Below are 14,568 nucleotides of genomic sequence, written 5' to 3'. Positions count from 1 at the left end.
AGGAAGAAGTATAACACATTTAAATACAAGTTTCGTATCACGCTCATTAAATAATCTAAATTTCATGCCTGAGACATACAAAAGGCAAGTCAGGTCATAATGTCTGAAATAAAGCCAAGGATTTGTAAGACAATGGAACCTTAATGAATAGATTCCCTCAATCCTATTAACGTTTCTGAAGCATCTTAAGTTGACAGGATAAAACACTTGGTAAGAATGCAAATGCAGAAATTCATGGTTGGCTTCAGTACTTAGACGTGGCAGATTTTTTTTTGCAGATTTTCGATTTCACACTGAAAATCTGCAGCAAATGACAATATTATGATAGTGAATGAGGCTGAAATCCCAATTACACGTACTGGATAAATTCCATGCAGATTTCAAATCAATTAGGTTGCAGATTTGTCATGGATTTCACCCTTTGCAATGCAATGATGGCACAAATTATTTTTATTTTTAGTTATATATGTTTCTATCTGTCCATTTGTTATTTTATTCATCAAGAAAAGCGATAATAGCACAAAAGGAATATTTTTTGGCTCACCATACAGTACAATATCTGGAAATAATAGGTAATCTATAAAAGGCCCTTTAAAAAATAGTTTTCATCGTTTTAAAGGGGTTTTCCCATCAGGGACATCTATGGCATATCCTCTGGGACCCGCACCCATCTCTAGAACGAGGCCCCCTAAACCCCGTTCTACCGCTCTGTGTTGCGGCTGAAGTGTGTGATTTCCGTCCATGAAGAAGAAAACAGCGTAGCTCACTGACTCTCTTAAATCACATAAAATGTCAGCTTAGATGAGCATTCAGGAGAGCAAAGAGATGGGCTGGAGATTCACCCGACAGTCAGCTCGTCTGACTGAATGACCACTGAACGGTATCCAGCAGCTTTTATTGTAAGACATATAAGCTGCAGAAAACCAACGGTGCATAATTTTTTACTCAAAACCAACTGTAAATATGTTTTATAAAATACATACAATGCAATGAGAAAAATGCCTTTAAGTGCCGTTTATCTCATGGTGACAGTCTTGGTGATCTACCATGATTGTTCAAAGATCTACTGTGTTAAATAAGACTTATTATTTATGTAATCTTTGTACATTATGTTTTATGCCATTGTAAGGGTAAATTCATAAGCATAAATACTGCGGGTTTTCCGCAACGCAATTCGTTGTGGAAAATCCACAGCTTAATAAAGTAGTAGCAAAGTGGATGAGATTTAAACAAATCTCATCCACACGCTGCATAAATGCTGAGCGGAAAAAAACGCTCAGAAATTGACATGCGGTGCGGCTTTTACACAGCGTATCCGCCCTGTATGAACATAGTCTAAGGCCTCATGCACACGACCGTAGCCGTATGCACGGCCGTGATTTTCGGGTCGGCCGGCTGCGGACTGTCAGCCGCGGGCCGCCCGCAAATCGTAGGACATGCACATGGCTGCCGTCATTGTTTTCAATGAGCCCGGACCACAGAAGATGTCCGTAATAGGACATGCCCGTTCTTTCTGCGGTGCGGGTTCCCAGGCCATGCACGGACCGTAAAAACGACGGTCGTGTGCATGGCACCATAGAAAAGAATGGGGCCGCAATTCTCCCGTGGATTTTCGGGGGAATTGCGGCCGCAGAAACACGTTTGTGTGCATGGGGCCTAAGGGTGCTTCACACGTGGCAGATATTGTTGCAGAAATTTCTCAGTGGAAAATCAATTCCAATCATCTGAATGGGGTTATTTCTGCAGGAGCAATAAGGATTTCTGCAAGTTGCTTTTAGATGAATGGAACTGATTCTCAGTCCCAGAAAATTTAGTCAACAAAATCTGTTGTGTGTGACTGCACCCTGAGCGCATCTGTTATCAGACAGAGCTGTTCATCTAAAGAGAAGTTAGTAAGCGCACTTGAATCGACTACGTGGCTGACAGGCTCGTCAATTTTGAATGAGTTATCAATAATTACGGATAATCTGTGGACCCATTCATTCTATATTTACGGATGTGTGTCCGGGCCATAGAAATAATCCGCAAAATATAGAACATGTCCTCTTCCTGTCAGCAATTGTGGCAGGGATTCGACCCATAGAAGTCTATGGCCAAAATTACTGCCGGCTACAAATGTACATTCCCCAAGAAAATGGCCCCTGATCGATCATGTGACCTTTTCAAGGGGTTGGGACATGTTGGTGACATCATTTGTAGCCTCCTTTTTTTGCGGGTCCGTATATATGAATGCACTATGGACCAAATTTGCGGACATCGTGCCAGATGCGCGGATGACTATGGATCCATATTTGCGTACAGTAAAAAACACTACGTTCGTGTGCATGAGGCCGTAGCCAGTAATAAGCGCAGACAGGACTCTTGTTTACATTAGTATGTAGCACAGGCAAACTTTAGCCTATTTTATGGGTCCAAGTGCGCCCAATACCTTCCCTTTAGCAGGACATCTTATAATGTCCTAATATAAAAAATCTCTGCCTGGTGACTAATGCTCCTTAAAGGGGACCTGTCAGCTATTCTGATATGTCTGTTTTAGTACATACTATCACTGCCTATAAATAAATTAACAGTTGGGTGTTATAGTTCCCCTTGTCAATTGGGTGTGCCCCTACATAGTCTGACACTGTTCAATGCGTGGAGATTTTTGGAGAGGACTCTGTAAGGAACACTCTATTGAAAAGGTACCACCCAGTTATGAATGTATTCTATACTTCCAGGAGGAATAACAGAGGAATGGCAAAATTCAGAGCTCTAAGAAAAGGAGCTCCAGAATTGTTACATTATGGGGAACAGTATGTACTAAACAGACATGTCAGGAGAGCCGACAGTTCTATTTTAAGCGGTAATATTTTTACACGGTTAATTAGTTAGTCCCTCTGTAAAAAAGGCAAAGTAATCACACTATAAATTCAATAATATCTGAATAACTGTGGTGAAAATTATTATATGCTTAATTCTTCCATATATGTTGTTCTAAAGATTTCAGATGCTTTGATAAAGCGTGTTCAGTGCTCCCAAGAGCAGTGGGTTAAAGGAGCACTGGAGCCAAAAGTCACTCCTGAATTTGACCTCACATTGGACAGCGACCCTTTGCTGCAGGCGATTCACCAGCTGGATTTTATTCAGATGAAATGTAAGGGTGAGCTCCCAGTTCCTATTTGCCTTGTGTTTTTTACTGTATATGAGCGAAATGAAAATGTAGAAACCTGTGGCAAGAGACTGTTATCATTTAATGAACACAGGTGATGATCGAAGTAATGTTTGGGTGAATTGAAGATATCAAATGATTGACATGTTAAATCAGGGCTCAGAGAACTTTACTGACATTTTACTATATAAAGATCTTGTCTGAACTGATCTTTTTTTTTGTTAACTCTCAACTTCAAATATTACCTTGTTCAGAAGACAGGAAGGTTTTCTTTTCTGAAGGACTGAAATCTTAACTTTTAACTGTCAAAGAAGAAACTTGCAGGAGTTATGTCCTGCTGTCAGTTGTTTTAGATGTATAAGTGAAGCTCCACCTTTGGCTAACATTGTATCTAACATTTTCTCATTACATTTTGTTGTTTTCTGATAGTTTATCAGATTACTTTAGATAGTTGCTGTTGATGGATCTTAATGTGGCTTTATTTTAATCTATTTATGGCATAAGTACCTAAATACACCCTGCAACTCAGATCATTAACATCCAAACATCCAGTTTGACTAAGATGAATACCCAGCAGAGAGTGACCGAAGATACATTACACACTTACAGTACTAAAATGAGACATATAATAAAAATAACAGATCTGTGAACAGCTGACAGGTGAATATTCTAACGGAAAAATGTTTTTTACTAACTATATAGCTAATGTTAATCAAAGGTTGAGATCTAATTAATCTTTTGTCACCGAATTGCAGTGAGGTGTCCCTTTAATGTGGTTAGTGTCAAATTTATATTTGGTCCACATGTTCAGTTGTACAGTCAGTACTTTACTACTTGGTGATCAGTGGAGGGATTCCTAGTGGTCCTGTGGTCTGATGATATCTGGTTATTTAGTGTCCTCTGTCATTGATCTGCCAACTCCAGGCAGGTGGATGGTGACAAAACTTTTTGTTTTCTTTTTGGTCTTGGGTTGGCGTGAGAAGACATTTAGGGCTGTGACAGCTTTCCACCCCTGTGCTGTCACCATGGCAGCTCTGTCAATACCCACAAATTAATCACAAGGTGCATATGTGTTATTATATACAGCTTAGCAATGTTATATTCTCCATTATAGAAATATTTTAGAGTATGATTAGTGTTGTAATGCGTGCTATTGATTTACTTTCTAAATTAGATTCACAAACCTAGTGCTTTGTGCAAAAAATATAACAAAGTTAATGAGTTTTTATGATTTATTGTAATAGAAAAAAAAAACAATGGCTCTAATAGGAATCTTTTCTTTGCCACTGATCAGTCCTGAGGATTGTATTGTGGGAGCTCCTTAAGATCGATCGAGAGGGATCACATGTCTACATTGACACCTTTCTTGCCACGGCCATGACTATTGTAATCACACCTGAATTCTTGGGTCAGTTTTATAGTGTTACCATGGTAAAATTACAAAAACAGGGAAAACATACACACTTGGTACAGATTAAAACTCAGGACCGCCGTGCTGCATGGCAATCCTTCCATGCTGTTGTTCGGATAATCCAATCCCTTAGTATATTAAACTGTGTACATCCAGACTAGATTTATGTAGAACTTCTTCACTGATTCAGAGATAGAACTGATGTTGTGATTGAAATATCAGGTTGAAATTGCCGTATGTTGCATATGACAATTTTATGAGATATATTTTTTTTTATAAACAAGTAAGTTTATCCTACAACAGAAAAAAAATCAATCATGCCCTTTTTTTCTCCATGCTAACCATGCTAATATATCTACACACACAACTGCTATAGGAGGAAGGACAGAGTTACACTAATCTGTAATCAGTTCCCGTTACAGTGCCGCCTGTACCACTACTGCAGCTGGAGAAGTGCTGCACACGAAATAACAGCGTTACTTTAGCTTGGAGAATGCCCCCTTTTGCCCACAATCCTGTGGAAGGATATATACTGGAACTAGACGATGGAGATGGCGGTCCATTTAGGGTAAGAAAGGAAACAAAATATTTAATGTGTAATGTACATATAATATTAACTACATATATTATGTTTGGAAAAGGGTAAATAAAAAAGAGGGAGAAAGGGCGCTCCTCTGGGGTGATGTTGTATTTGCTGTTAAAATATCTTTTTACGGTGAAGTTGTTATCGACTCACCTGGTTTGGTTGTGCAGGATCATCAGCACAACTTGACTTAATTGCTCGTCTGGTAAACTTTCCGGTACACTGTGCAAGCCTCAGGAGCGGACCCACTGTGGATACCTCCAAGCCTGGAGTTTCCTCGATGTGGTCTTTTGATTTGTTTTTCGGGATATAGAAAAAAGCTCCTTGTTTCGGGCGCTTCTGTGTAGCAGGATTTTCGTTCACTCCAGACCCATTTTTTGATAAAAATATTTTTTATTTTCACATAACGTGAGTGACAACTGTGAAGCATAAAAGGATAAAATATATGTGGGCTGATAAAAATATATGTGGGCAGATAAAAAAGAGATATTCTATAGATGTATATATATATATATAGATATGTTGCTTTATCTATATATATATATATATATATATATATATATATATATATATATATATATATATATATATATATATACATCTATAGCATATCTCTTTTTTATCTGCCTGACGAAGACGCCGGTCCGGCGTTGAAACGCGTTGCAGCCCACATATATTTTATCCTTTTATGTTTCACAGTTGTCACTCACGTTATGTGAAAATAAAAAATATTTTTATCAAAAAATGGGTCTGGAGTGAACGAAAATCCTGCTACACAGAAGCGCCCGAAACAAGGAGCTTTTTTCTATATCCCGAAATACATATATTATGTGCAATTTGTAGTACAGTTTTCAAAATAAAAGGGTATCATTTTATAATAAACTATTCCTCTGTTTTGATTGCCAGTGCCCTCCCAGAAGCTGGGTGGTGTCTCTGATGGTATAATATAGCATGTCAGAACAATAAATGTCCCTGTAGTCCTCCAGTGTTGAGAGATGGGCACAGCTCTGAAATTTAGCCTAAAAGGCTTTCATCTTCAGAATGTTACTTTTGTACCAACATATTCAGTGTTAGACTTCACTTTTTAAAAGGCCCCTTTAAGATGAGTTTAAAGGGGCCAGTTTTGGCAAAAGTTTTTTATGCTTTATATTTATCTGTAGGAATACAGATTGCTCAGATATACAGGAGGAATGAAAGCCACTCTGGATTCTTTTAAGGGTACATTTACATGTACTATTTCTTTTTTGGCTTGGCCACTGTTGTATTTTATTGCATACGTCAGATGTTATGCCGCAGTGAACAGTGTGTAAAACCTACGTAAAGTCTTTAGTAAAAAGTTGTTTATAAGGAGAGGTATGGTCTATAAAATCTCTCATTACTGCTCAGTACCCAAGCGGACTCCTAGAAGCGAGGAAGACTTATTAGAATATGTGGTAAGCTATTATGTGGCTCTAATCAGCAGTTTGGGACATGTATGCGATCTGTTAACATTCAGTTATCTACTTGTACTTGTAATATTACTAATATTTCCAGAACATTTCCTTAATATCATACACATTTTGTAATATTATTCCATCATACAACCTACTATGTGGTGGAGGCTTTGAAGTGCTGAATATAGGTAGCAATCTATTGACTAATGAACAAAAACATCCCACAACTGTGTGCATGGACTTAGGTTAAAAAATAGTTTCATTTAGGATTGCTCTCATTTGAGTAATGTTTATTATGACACTAATACTAATGCTATAGTAGTGAAATTGTCATAGAAGGGGTGTATTGATGACCAAAACTTCAGGAACAGCAACAGTCTCATCATGTCTCCCGTTTGAACTTCATGTTTCTCTTCATGAAAGCTTTTTCAGATTTTTATTCATCAAATTAAAATTATTTTTTGTATAATTAAAGGTTATGCAATTTTGCAATATTGTAATGACCGGGGGGTAGGGAAACGGACAAGTGAGCCCTAAACTACCCGCCACTCTGTCCCTGCCTACTTGCAACGACCCGCCCTAGGCGACGGGGTACAACTGGGCGGCGGTCCCTGCACTCAGTAAGTGCACGACAAACACGACAAACATACAAGGGAATACAAGCAAGGGAAAGGGGCAGTTGCCCACGGCAACACCGTGAGCAACCAGAGTGGTGAACGAGCCGAGTCAAGCCAGGAGTGTGCGAGGTACCAAACGAAGAGCAGAAGAGTAGTCAGTAAGCCAGGGTCTGTATGGAGCAGGAACAAAATAGAAGGAGCTGTAGCTGGGCCAGGAAACCACACGAAAAAGAATAACAAGCAAGGAGGAACAGGAAATGCAGGTATAAATAGACAGAGGGCGGGAGCTAGCTGAGTCTGGCCAGGCTGCGATAGGCTCTCCCACTCCTAAGCCTGCCAGCCTGAGTGGTGGAAGCTGGAGTCAGTCTCAGGGATGTAGATTCAGGTGCTGACTGATTAATTAAGGGAGTTAACCCCGAAGCTGTGCCTGGCAGATCCTTTACAGTACCCCCCCTTTTATGAGGGGCCACCGGACCCTTTCTAAGTCGACCTGGCTTACTGGGGAAACGCAGGTGGAACCTCCTGACCAATACCCCAGCGTGAACATCCCGGGCGGGTACCCAAGTCCTCTCCTCGGGCCCGTAACCTCTCCAATGGACCAGGTACTGGAGGGAGCCTTGGACCATCTTGCTGTCCACAATCCTGGCCACCTCGAATTCCACCCCCTCAGGGGTGAGGACGGGAACAGGAGGTCTCCTCGAGGGAGCCAAGGACGGGGAGCAGCGTTTAAGGAGGGAGGCATGAAACACGTCGTGTATACGAAAAGACGGGGGTAACTCCAGCCGGAAGGAGACAGGATTGAGGACCTCAATGACCTTATACGGCCCAATAAACCGGGGAGCAAACTTCTTGGACGGAACCTTGAGACGCAAGTTCCTAGACGACAACCACACCAGATCCCCGACCATAAACAGGGGGTTAGCAGAACGTTTTCTATCAGCCTGAGTTTTTTGTACACTCTGGGACGCCTCTAGGTTCTTCTGAACCTGGGCCCAGACTGTGCACAGTTCCCGATGAACGACCTCTACCTCGGGATTGTTGGAACTACCAGGTGAAACGGAGGAGAACCGTGGATTAAACCCAAAATTACAGAAAAAGGGGGAGACCCCTGACGAGTTACTGACCCGGTTATTAAGGGAAAATTCGGCGAGGGGAATGAATGAGACCCAATCATATTGACAGTCAGAGACAAAACACCTTAAGTATTATTCTAGAGATTGATTAGTCCTCTCCGTTTGACCATTGGTTTCAGGATGGAAGGCAGAGGAGAAGGACAGATCAATCCCCAACTTCATACAGAAGGCTCTCCAAAACAATGAAACAAATTGTACCCCTCTGTCCGAAACAATATTGACAGGGACCCCATGGAGACGCAGGATATGTTTGACAAACAAGGTAGCCAACGTCTTGGCGTTGGGTAGTTTCTTGAGGGGCACAAAGTGGCACATCTTACTGAAGCGGTCTACCACCACCCACACCACCGACTTGCCTTGGGATGGAGGCAAATCGGTGATAAAATCCATGGAGATATGTGTCCAAGGTCTCTGGGGAATGGGCAACGAACGCAGTAAGCCCGCTGGTCAGGACCTGGGAGTCTTGGACCTAGCACAAACCTCACAAGCGGCGACGTAGGCCTTAACGTCTTTAGGCAACCCAGGCCACCAATAATTTCTGGTAATGAGGTGTTTGGTACCCAGGATGCCTGGATGACCAGATAGTGCGGAGTCATGATTTTCCCTAAGTACCCTTAGCCGGAATTGCAGGGGAACAAACAGCTTGTTCTCAGGAAGGTTCCCGGGAGCTGAACCTTGATCAGCAGCAATTTCAGAGACTAAATCAGAATCGATCGAGGAAATGATTATACCTGGAGGCAAAATACAAGCAGGATCTTCCTCCGAAGGAGGGCTGGCCATGAAGCTACGCGACAGTGCATCAGCCTTAATATTTTTAGACCCAGCCCTATAGGTAACCAAAAAATTGAATCTGGTAAAAAATAACGCCCATCGAGCTTGTCTCGGGTTTAGCCTCCGGGCAGATTCTAGGAAAACCAGATTCTTGTGGTCGGTAAGGACCGTTACCTGGTGCCTAGCCCCCTCCAGGAAGTGGCGCCACTCTTCAAATGCCCATTTAATGGCTAAGAGTTCGCGGTTGCCAATATCATAGTTACTCTCAGTTGGCGAAAACTTCCTGGAGAAGTAGGCACAGGGGCGGAGATGGGTGAGGGACCTGGTACCCTGGGACAAGACAGCCCCCACTCCCACCTCAGATGCGTCAACTTCCACGATAAATGGCTCCATTTGGTTGGGCTGAACCAGCACCGGGGCCGAGATAAAGCACTTCTTAAGGACCTCAAAAGCCTGGACAGCCTCAGGAGGCCAGTGGAGGAGATCAGCACCTTTGCGAGTGAGGTCCGTAAGAGGCTTAGCGATGACCGAGAAGTTAGCAATAAATCTCCTGTAATAATTAGCGAACCCCAAAAAACACTGTAACGCCTTCAGGGAGGCAGGTTGGACCCATTCCGCCACAGCCTGAACCTTGGCGGGGTCCATGCAGAATTCATGAGGAGTGAGGATTTGACCCAAAAATGGTATCTCCTGTACCCCAAACACACATTTTTCAGTTTTGGCAAACAGTTTGTTTTCCCGAAGGACCTGGAGCACCTTCCTGACATGCTCAATGTGGGAGGACCAGTCCTTGGAAAACACCAGTATGTCATCAAGGTACACTACAAGAAATATCCCCAGGTAATTTCTCAAAATCTCATTTATGAAATTCTGGAAGACCGCAGGGGCATTAAACAACCCAAAGGGCATGACGAGGTATTCGAAATGGCCTTCGGGCGTGTTAAACGCAGTCTTCCACTCATCCCCCTCTTTGATTCGAATAAGGTTATACGCCCCCCGTAGATCCAATTTAGAGAACCATTGGGCCCCCTGAACCTGATTAAAGAGATCAGGAATCAAAGGAAGGGGATACTGGTTCCTTACCGTGACCTTATTCAGGCTACGGTAGTCAATGCATGGCCTAAGACCACCATCCTTCTTCCCCACGAAGAAGAAGCCAGCACCTACCGGAGAAGAAGAGGGACGAATGTAACCCTTGGCCAGGGATTCCTGGATATACTCTCTCATGGCTTCACGTTCGGGACAAGAAAGATTAAATATCCTACCCTTAGGAAGCTTAGCTCCTGGTACCAATTCGATAGCGCAATCGTATTCTCTTCGGAGGCCTCCCTAGAGAAAACATCAGCGAAGTCCTGAACAAACTCGGGTAGCGTATTCGCCTCCTCAGGGGGAGAAATAGAATTAACAGAAAAACATGACGTACAACATTCATTACCCCATTTGGTTAGCTCCCCAGTATTCCAGTCAAACGTGGGATTATGCAACTTCAACCAGGGAAGGCCTAGAACCAAATCGTACGATAATCCCAGCATCAACAGTACAGAGCATTGCCCCAAATGCACGGAGCCAACAAGGAGTTCAAAAACAGGGGTATGCTGTGTAAAATAACCATTAGCAAGAGGAGTGGAGTCGATACCCACTACCGGGACAAGTTTAGGCAAATCAATCAGAGGCATAGCAAGAGACATAGCAAATTCCACAGACATAATATTAGTAGAGGACCCTGAATCCACGAAGGCACTGCCGGTAGCAGACCTACCACCAAAAGAGACCTGAAAGGGAAGCAAGATCTTAGTACGTTTCCTATTTACTGGAAATACCTGTGCGCCCAAGAGACCTTCCCGATGATCACTTAGGCGCGGAAGTTCTCTGGCTGCATTCTTACGCTTAGGACAGTTGTTCACTTGATGCTTGTCATCCCCACAGTAGAAGCAGAGACCATTCTTCCTGCGGAATTCTCTACGTTGTTGGGGGGACACGGAGGCCCCGAGTTGCATAGGTATCTCTGAGTCTTTCGGGGAGGAACGAAGCAACGGAACTTCGGGAGGCATCATGGGGGAGTCGGAGGAGAAAACACATAAACGTTCATGTTGTCGTTCCCTGAGACGTCGGTCAAGTCGTACCGCTAAAGCCATAGCCTGGTCTAGGGAGTCAGAAGAGGGATAGCTAACTAGCAGGTCTTTCAGGGCATTCGACAGACCCAACCTAAACTGGCACCTTAAGGCAGGGTCATTCCACCGAGAAGCTACGCACCACTTCCTAAAGTCAGAGCAATACTCCTCAACAGGTCTCTTACCCTGACGTAAGGTCACCAGCTGACTCTCGGCAAAGGCAGTCCTGTCAGTCTCGTCATAAATAAGTCAGAGAGCAGAAAAGAAACAATCAACGGAGGAAAGTTCAGGGGCGTCAGGAGCCAAGGAGAAGGCCCACTCTTGGGGCCCTTCCTGGAGCCGGGACATAATTATACCCACCCGCTGGCTCTCAGAACCTGAGGAATTAGGCTTTAAACGAAAGTAAAGCCTACAACTCTCCCGAAAGGAGAGAAAAGCCCTCCGGTCCCCTGAGAACCGGTCGGGCAACTTGAGGTGGGGTTCAAGAGGTGTGGTGAGGGGAACTACCAAGGTAGCATCAGGCTGGTTGACCCTCTGAGCCAGGGCCTGGACCTGTAGGGAGAGACCCTGCATTTGCTGAGCCAGGGTCTCACGGGGGTCCATAGTGGTGTCAGGGACCAGGGTAGACTAGGTATGGGCTTGTTATTATGTAATGACCGGGGGGTAGGGAAACGGACAAGTGAGCCCTAAACTACCCGCCACTCTGTCCCTGCCTACTTGCAACGACCCGCCCTAGGCGACGGGGTACAACTGGGCGGCGGTCCCTGCACTCAGTAAGTGCACGACAAACATACAAGGGAATACAAGCAAGGGAAAGGTGCAGTTGCCCACGGCAACACCGTGAGCAACCAGAGTGGTGAACGAGCCGAGTCAAGCCAGGAGTGTGCGAGGTACCAAACGAAGAGCAGAAGAGTAGTCAGTAAGCCAGGGTCTGTATGGAGCAGGAACAAAATAGAAGGAGCTGTAGCTGGGCCAGGAAACCACACGAAAAAGAATAACAAGCAAGGAGGAACAGGAAATGCAGATATAAATAGACAGAAGGCGGGAGCTAGCTGAGTCTGGCCAGGCTGCGATAGGCTCTCCCACTCCTAAGCCTGCCAGCCTGAGTGGTGGAAGCTGGAGTCAGTCTCAGGGATGTAGATTCAGGTGCTGACTGATTAATTAAGGGAGTTAACCCCGAAGCTGTGCCTGGCAGATCCTTTACAAATATACTTTCTGTATACTTTCCGACACCCGGACCCCGCACCAATAAGCCGCTCCGGTGGCCTGCGGTTTCGGATGTTGTGGCACATAATGCTATGTACGGAGCCCGGAAGCAGTTTGCTCTGTACATAGCATAGCGGCCGTGCTGCAGAATTGCAGCTCTGCTCCTATTCACTTGAATAGGAGCAGAGCTGCAGTAGTGCAGCTCGGCCGCTATTCCGTGGCCGGAGCTAAGTGGTTCCGGCATGTACGTCCAGTGCGCGGAGGCACCGGACCAGCTGATCTTTGCCCGGTGGATAGGTCATAAGTTGTCAGAAGGTGGAAAACCCCTTTTGAGTATATTTAACACCGAAAGAGAGACACTTAACATAGCAGGCTCTAGAGCTATAAATCCTGTGTCGGATCCCCCTTGCCTCTACCACTATAACACTATTTAAATACAATCAATATCCTCATTCCAGTGTGGGGGATTATTAGCCATTTTGTCTCCTTTCTGGCATCAGAATAGGTAGCGATGTTAGCAGGTATCCATAGTTGCCACCAGCGCTTTCTGTCAATGTTGGTAACATGTAGGTCTCCAGAGAGCATGAAGTCGAGTGGGGCTATTCAACAGTCTCAATATGAATAGCTGCTGCATAGCCAACAGCAGGGCTCCTTTAGTTTATTTACACTAGGAAACTCCATTTTTTCTGGACTTGCCCTTTAAACAAGTGAACCTATACAATCAAGCAGCTACTGCAGTAATATCTATATGAGTTAACATTATTCCGAGCATTTAAAATCCAATTGGGATTATAATAACGCTTTCCCGGAGAATGAGTGTTTGTAAATCACAAAGAAGGTTTCTCTCTGAAGTAGCCAAGTAACAATCACTAATCCAGATCACGACAAGTGACAGGGATTTGTTCTTCAACTCTACATTCTGAAAAGACTGTTTTCAAATTGTTTTTAGCTAAGCTTTTCCTATTACAAAGCCTTTAAATAATGATGGGATTAGTAATATGGAATGTAGTTCAACTAATTAGGTCAGTCCCTTCAGTATCATGAGTGCCATAAATACTGACTGCTTCCATCTATTTTATATTACAGTGGAAAGTCGGAGAGCGTTTCCTAAATACCTGCATTTTCAAATAAATCTTTGGGTAACATGATAACTGACCAGTGTCGCAAAGCAAATATTTAACTAACTTGATGACTGTTATTCCAATTTACATGCTCATTGCATAGTAGAATTTATATAGTTAATGTTACCGAAAATATTTCTATATCATAAATACACTATATAGTCTTATATCCTGAAGCTAAGAAGATCCCCAGCTTAAATAGTCATTCTAGTCCAGTATTAAACTTTTGCAATTCCTTCCTTCTATTTCTATAGTTTTACTCTCAGTAGTAATGATTGTTCTGAAACATATAACAAATCTATTTATCTGTAATTCTTAGGAAGTTTATGTGGGAAAAGAGACTTTATGCACAATTGACGGTCTTCACTTCAACAGCACATACAATGCAAGAGTCAAAGCATTTAATTCAACGGGCCTTGGACCTTACAGCAAAACTGTAGTTCTCCAGACATCTGACGGTATGTACAGATTACGGTGTTTAAATATGTATTTTTACTGTAAAACGTAAAAGTAGGTTATACATTAATCTATATTTAAGGGACTCATTTATTATATGTCTAAATATATATCTTGACAAAATACATCTGTATTGAAATTGCACATTCCTTATTTTCTATGCCATGATTTAGAAAATGAATTCTAATAAATTGAATTTGAATTTCCACCTTTTAACACCATGTGATTTTTAGGGCAAACATTCTGTACTGGTTAACTTCTTAATATATCTTTATAGGGATAGGAGCTCAAATTTTCTAATGTAGAGCTCCAAATCCCTTGTATGGACATAAATTAAAATGATACTCTTACGAGCTTGCTGCCACTGTTTATACATTGAACTTAGTAATAAAATAGTATGTAGTATGCTCCCAATTGTATCCTTTAATTCTGTCTATATTAGGCTTGGTTCACATTTGCGTCGGGACTCCGTTCATGGGTTCCGTCTGAGCTTTCCGTTAGGGGAACCCATCAACAGAATCCAAACTAATGGAAGGGTTCCGTCGTTTTGACAGAATCAATAACGTAGTCGACTGCGC

At 42.9% G+C, this 14,568-nt stretch overlaps 1 protein-coding gene across 2 annotated transcripts in view; it reads left to right on the top strand.

Annotated features, from left to right (window-relative positions):
- The window catches only part of TRIM67 (tripartite motif containing 67), a 193,666-nt gene that overhangs the window by 143,619 nt on the left and 35,479 nt on the right, over nt 1–14,568 (top strand). The window contains exons 5-7 of one of the 2 annotated variants that reach the window (XM_075862704.1): nt 2,980–3,133; nt 4,982–5,127; nt 13,854–13,992. In XM_075862704.1, the coding sequence (XP_075718819.1) occupies nt 2,980–3,133; nt 4,982–5,127; nt 13,854–13,992 (439 nt within the window). Of the gene's footprint in view, nt 1–2,979; nt 3,134–4,969; nt 5,128–13,853; nt 13,993–14,568 lie in introns of both variants that reach the window. The other variant, XM_075862703.1, reaches the window with a different exon arrangement.

This window comes from Rhinoderma darwinii, chromosome 4 (assembly GCF_050947455.1).
Source record: "Rhinoderma darwinii isolate aRhiDar2 chromosome 4, aRhiDar2.hap1, whole genome shotgun sequence".
Lineage (NCBI taxonomy): Eukaryota > Metazoa > Chordata > Amphibia > Anura > Rhinodermatidae > Rhinoderma > Rhinoderma darwinii.
Note: the sequence above shows the minus strand (reverse complement) of the source record. Positions and strands in the feature narration are given on the sequence as shown.